The sequence below is a fragment of the Perissodus microlepis genome, chromosome 3, assembly GCF_051167445.1.
Source record: "Perissodus microlepis isolate ML-2025 ecotype Zambia chromosome 3, ASM5116744v1, whole genome shotgun sequence".
NCBI lineage: Eukaryota > Metazoa > Chordata > Actinopteri > Cichliformes > Cichlidae > Perissodus > Perissodus microlepis.
In genome coordinates, this window is record NC_140463.1 from 11,993,151 (window position 1) to 11,999,394 (window position 6,244).

At 37.8% G+C, this 6,244-nt stretch overlaps 1 protein-coding gene across 1 annotated transcript; it reads left to right on the forward strand.

The window, feature by feature from the left end:
* The first annotated feature begins 362 nt into the window (after positions 1 to 362).
* On the forward strand, positions 363 to 3,505 carry LOC146389930 (uncharacterized). The gene is made up of 6 exons (XM_084913799.1): positions 363 to 400; positions 1,749 to 1,796; positions 1,895 to 2,075; positions 2,170 to 2,267; positions 2,941 to 3,037; positions 3,245 to 3,505. The coding sequence occupies exons 1-6, from the start codon at positions 363 to 365 to the stop codon at positions 3,503 to 3,505; spliced, it is 723 nt and encodes a 240-aa protein (XP_084769925.1).
* The last annotated feature ends 2,739 nt before the right edge of the window (positions 3,506 to 6,244 follow it).

Genomic DNA, 6,244 nt, shown 5'->3' on the forward strand with positions numbered 1-6,244 from the left:
TTGGTATTATACTTAAAAATCATCTTTCGGATATTGTTCACAGAATCTGTGTTTAATGATGAATTTATGATCTGATGCGTTTTAACAGATGAATCTGTTTATGTTTTTAAATAGTTTGGGTGAAATGGAAGAAGTTTACAAAGTGAGTCTCCACCAAGCAGGGTAATTATATTTCTGCAATTAGAATTTCTGAATTAATTGTTAAATTTCATCCAAAAAGGCACAGACCATTTTACACACTACTATTTTACTAAGAGATTGGTTTTAAAAAATAAAAAATAACATTAAAAAAGGGGATGAAAATTGAAATTGAACCTGTATCGGAATAACTTCTTTCTTTATGTTTTAACAGTTTGGCTGAAATGGAAAAGTTTTACAAACAGAAAATCCAAGAAGAAAGGTAAACACATTTCAATACATAAAATACTTAAAAATGCTTCAAATCCACATTCAGGCTGTGGTTCTTATGGTCCTGGTCATTGACCCGGTGTTTTGTGTTATTTGTGCCTCCCTTATGTTTGGTCTCTATGTTTCTTAGTTGCTCTGTCTCCCCTGTCAGCTGTATCACCTAGTTAAGTCTGCATCTCAGTGTTACGTTTCCTGTTTTACTTTGAAGTTCTGTGTCCTACGTGAATGTATTGAATTTTGCTTCCCTTTGGTCTCGTCATGTCTGATTTCTCCCAGCTGTGCGCTCCTTCTGTGTCTCATCCATCCATCCATCCATCCATTCGCTCCCGCTTATCCTTTTCAGGGTCGCGGGGGGCGCTGGAGCCTATCCCAGCTGTCCCGCCAGTCTGTCGCAGGGCCAACACACAGAGACAGACAACCATTCACACTCACTTTCACTCACACATTCACACCTAGTGGCAATTTGGATTATTCTGTGTCTCATTCCCCTCGTTATTCCCCAGTGTATTTAAGCCCTGTGTTTCTCATTGTCAGTGTTGTGTCCTCCCTCGTGCCGTGTTCCTCTTGGTGAATGTTAGTTTATATTTTTCAGTTTACTTTGGTCCTGTATCATTTCCATGTGTCGGCAATAAAGCTGCATTTTGAGTTTTTCCCGTGTGTTACGAGTTCTCCATTTTGGGTCCTCTTCCTGCCTGTACACAGCCGAATCATGACAGTAGTGACAGCCTACTTTTATAATTTGATTAATTTTTTTATTTATCATTTTATTAATAGAAACATGTGTGTCCTCAATCACAGCGACGTTCATAATATTTTGGAACAGAGATACATTTTTTTTTCCTTTTTCTACCCTGTACTCAAGATTAAAAAATATATGTAATTTAGCAACTGACATGCAATAATAAAAGTGCAGATTGCAGACTTTTTAGGTATTAGCTGTTTACATTTTGCAGAAATTACAGAAGTATTTTATACCTTAATGTTAGAGCATGCCAATGTGTCAAACACAGCGATGATATTTATATCAAGGTATTCATGTTCATAACTTTTAATTAAATGACTACTTGTTGTCTTTAAATGTGATTTTCTCCAGTTTTCATTTTTAAGGAACTCCTCTGTTGGTGTGGCTGTATGCTTGTGAACAAAGAATTAGTTTGGTGGCTGTATTATTATTTTTAGATTCAACTAAAAATAAGAATACTAACTCCGAAGGTCATGACAAATTATTAATTTACAATTTTTTGAAACCACTCACGAAACAAAAAATATCTTATCTATAGTCATGTGAACTGTGGAGCACAGAAACAAATCACATATTTGTACCAAACACTATTCCACAGATCTGCACGTAAAGAAACTGAAGAAGAATTCAAATCCTTCAAAGTCAGGTAATGTACAGAAACATGGATTTAACAGTGCTGTGTATGATGGTGCAGACATCACCACCTTTTTTTTCATATTCAACATTATCTATTATTATTATCAGAGTGGCAGAGGAGGTTGATCTGACACTAAAGACGGGGAACTCTGAAAACATGAACAACCCAGTGAATGAAACCAGACTGAAAGAAATGTATAAAGAGCTGAGGAAGGACTGGGCTAGAATCAAGCCTAAAATCAAGCAGGCAGCTCAGAGCAACCCAGAGCAAATCAAAGTTGGGATTCAGGTACATTATACAGTCTAACGAGGTGAGATCAGAGTGTAGTGTGAACTGTTTTTCTTGTATAAAAAATATTTTTCATTCCCTCTGATGATTATAGCGCAACTTTCAATCTGGGGCAAAGGGAATAGAGCAGAAGAAGAAAGAGATAGAATCAGTATTTAACCTTGATGCGGACAGCACTGAAGCATCTCAGAAGTTACTAATGTGTTTTAGATGTGTTAAACATGATCACTAAAGCTACGTCCATACGTACATGGGTATATTGGAAAACACAGATTTTTCTATGCGTTTGCACCTTTCGTCCACATGTAAACGGCGTTTTCGGACACCGAAAACGGAGATTTTTAAAAACTCTTTTTTTTTGGAAAATCAATTTTTGCTTTTACATGTGGATGAAAACTGAGAAAACGCTGCATCAAAGATGTGCGCCTTTTTTGACATCACACTGTACGCCACGTTATTGTTTCGGTGAAAAGAATTTCTACAATGGCAGACTTACACAAAATACTCTTACTGTTAATTTTGCAGTGTTTAAATGCTTACATATACACACAAATATATAATAAATATACACACAAAGTTACTGTCCCTCCACACATAGGACTCAGTTCTGCTTCTATGCGCCATCTTTGTTTACTCTTTCCCACCGAGGCTTCTAGACTTCGATTGGCCAAAATTTCTACACAGTTAGGAACATATCACCACCTGTTGTTTTGGCATGTTCCTGGCAGTGTTTTCCTTCATTTTGGGCATTTACGTGTGGACGGGATTTTTTTAAAAAAAATGAAAACGGAAAATCTCCGTTTTCAAAAATACCCGTGTGCGTGTGGATGTAGCCTGAAGCTTCTGTGATAAAGATCAATGACAGGTTTCATTATTTGTTTCAGGTTCATGAATACACAAAGTTAACCATTCAGAACCTTCAGCTTGCTGTTTACTACAGTTTCAAAGACACTGCTGCTCAGGTTTGTTGGAGTTACAGATACAACATTACACACATTGTATATACACAACACTGTGCATTTGTGGGACAGCAATCAATCACAAGATGTTAAATTGTGTGTTTAATAAGAAACAGTAACTTAAACAGGACATTGGTTTTTTTGCACTGAATGTTGTTTGTAGTCATGCAAATTTGAATAATTTCTCAATGGCAGGGGTTCCACGGACAGGAAGGTGAAACTCATAGCTTCAATAACCTTACCCAGAAGTGCCGCTGGCTGAGCGGCTTATTGGTGCTGAACGATCCCCCTCTTCAGCCTGACTGGAAAAATCATGATCCAGGGCAAGATGCTTGGAACTTTTTCCCACAAGAGATCACAGCTGAATCTGCCACATCACTCTGCCAGGACCACTCTGAAAATGTTGTTGAATGTAGTTTGACATCCCAGCATCCAGACTCGAACCAGAGTGAAGATAATATGATGATGTGAGTTCCAACCAAGGTATGGAAAAATTCACTGGGTCCAAGAGGTAAAACCTTACTAAGACATCACCCCACCCTACTGAGTTGTTAGGGTTAGTGGAGGTTGAAACAGTCGGGTAGGGATCTCAAGACTGCACTGTCGGTGATAGGTGGTGTTTTAAGTCACCACCTGTGTTCATCCCTGAACAGAGTAAAGGTCTACAGAATCTCACCACTGTGAGGAACCTTGGACTCATTTTTGACCAGGATATGTCCTATTAAACAAATGTGTATGACTGCTTTCTTCCATTTAAGCAATATCTCTAAAATTAGAAATATCCTGTCTCAGAGTGACCTTTAGTTAGTTATGCTACAATAGTTGTAGGCCGCTGGGGATTCCCATGATGTATTGAGTATTTCTTCTTCAGTCACCTTCCTCACTCACTATGTGTTAATAGACCTCTCTGCATTGAATCATACTTATTATTAATCTCTGTCTCTCTTCCACAGCATGTCTTTTATCATGTCTTCATTCTCTTACCACAACCGGTCGCTGAAGATGGCCGCCCCTCCCTGAGTCTGGTTCTGCCTGAGGTTTTCTTTTTTCCCTTCCCACTTCTCCCAAAGTGCTTGCTATATGGGACGTGTGATTGTTGGGTTTTTCTTTGTATGTATTATTGTAGGGTCTACCTTACAATATAAGGCAAATGCTGTTGTGATTTGACACAGTATAAATAAAACTGAATTGAACATAAATACCTGTCCCCCTCTGTTGACACGGCCCCATGAGCTCCCTGCACCACCTCGCTACTGCAGCAGTCCAGAGACCACACCACTGCCACAAGTTCAAAAAAATATTTTCCCTTAACTGACAGTAATGTGTTTGAAAGTACTGCTCTGGCAGTGTTACGGGAAAAACAATTATCTTGATCTATTTATTATTTAAATTGACTTCTGTTAATACTTTAAACTTTTGTTATGTTGTTTTGTTATTCTGATAATTTAAACATCAAAAACAATCCAAAATAATTACAGAAGAGGTTTACAGCTGACAGTCCATGCTGCATGCTTTATTGCCTTGGCTTATATAAAATTAACATGTTTGACTTGTAGTAAACAGACCGTTCTTAGTGTCCTGCATTTTTGAAAACTTGGGATATCCTTTAGAGAAAACAGAGGAAAATCAGGAAAAACACACCTTCTTTGTTTTTGCCTCAGAGTCGTGGTAACCTCAGCCACTGTTGTGTATGTATGTAATTTGACTTTAGAACAAATTTAGTAGAAGGAGTAGAAGATGCTACTTAGTGGGATGTGAGTGTGTGTTAATCTGTCAGAAGGATAAACTGGAGCTCCCACCCTAAACACAGACTCTGAGGGGCTCAGACCACAGAGGGAGCTCAACAGTATATGTAACGTCATAAGTCAAAGGTGGGTTGTCCTTTATAGCAGGTAGACTTGATGCTGGTATAATATTGTTTTTACAGCTTAGGGCGGAAACTTTATCCCATGTCATTCTGTTATTTAGCAAACACAACATGCCATCTGGTCCTCGGCTGGTTTTGTTTGAGTTCATTCATTCTGTTCATTGGGCGAACAATAGAGTCTGTTTGCAAGGTGAAGTGTTCCCATTGGCTCTCACATGCCAGTCTGCTGTTTTCCCCTAGCTCTGAGTCACAAAATGTAGGAATGAGGAACAAATTAAACACAGAATCGAGATCAAATATTTAATTTTTCTCAGGATTTTTTTTTTTTTAAGTTCAATAATCAGAGCTGAGGAGACACTGGAGCATCATGAAAGGAGAGGCAATAAGAAACCATCTCACCATCACACTAGACAGTCAGCATGACTGATGAGTGTCACACCATCATCTAAATAAATGCTGCAGTCATAATGCATCTTACAGCAGATCTTGATAATACGCTGATATGTTTGAAACAGTAAGCAGTTTGTTAAACTCACAGGGCAACTCAGTTAAACAACTTTGTCAAAGTGGAGGGTTTAGTTTGGTAACACAATCTGTCCTCAGGTTGGGTGTTGTTATAGTAGAGATTATCTTTTGCTCATCATTTCCTCAACTTTTAAACAGAAGGATTAAAGTGCTTCAAAAACTGCAGAGAAAACTGCTGTACATGAATACAGTTGAATAGAAAACAAGTGTTTATTCAGCTTTTGCTGTTAAAGGAACTTAAGTCAAATAAACATTATGACTAGAACTAGTCAGGGACTCAAAATGGAGAGCAGAGGAGAGTCTGGTCAGGATAAGTTAGGCAAATCAGTCCCACATATCTTAGTAAAATACAAATGATTTGAATTTCAAATTTGATGTAAAGTTTGTGCTTATGTAAAATTTGCAGTCTCTTCTTTGTGTTGTGTGCTGCTTCAGTGCCAAGATAACCTCAGAGCAAATAAATAAAATCAGATTCTACTGAAGCTTTCTGCACTTCATGGGATTTCATAGTTTATTTATAAGTCTTTATAATGTCTCTGGAAAGGCTCCAGGCTGCAGCCACTGTTGGTCAGACAGAAAGTTTCCAACATTTATTCTCTGATTTTAATCCCAAAACATGTTAATGACATAAAACTGACTGCTATTACAAATCTCTAAAATGTCAGAACCAACAACCTTAAAAATCTTTTTCAAGAAATGTGTTGGCATGGCATTTTTTGAGCAAGATGATGTCTTTATACCATTACAAAGTTCTTCTACCTGATTAAAACAAACTGGCTCAAACTGGTCAAAGGCAGTAGAGCAGGTGAATTTTGTAA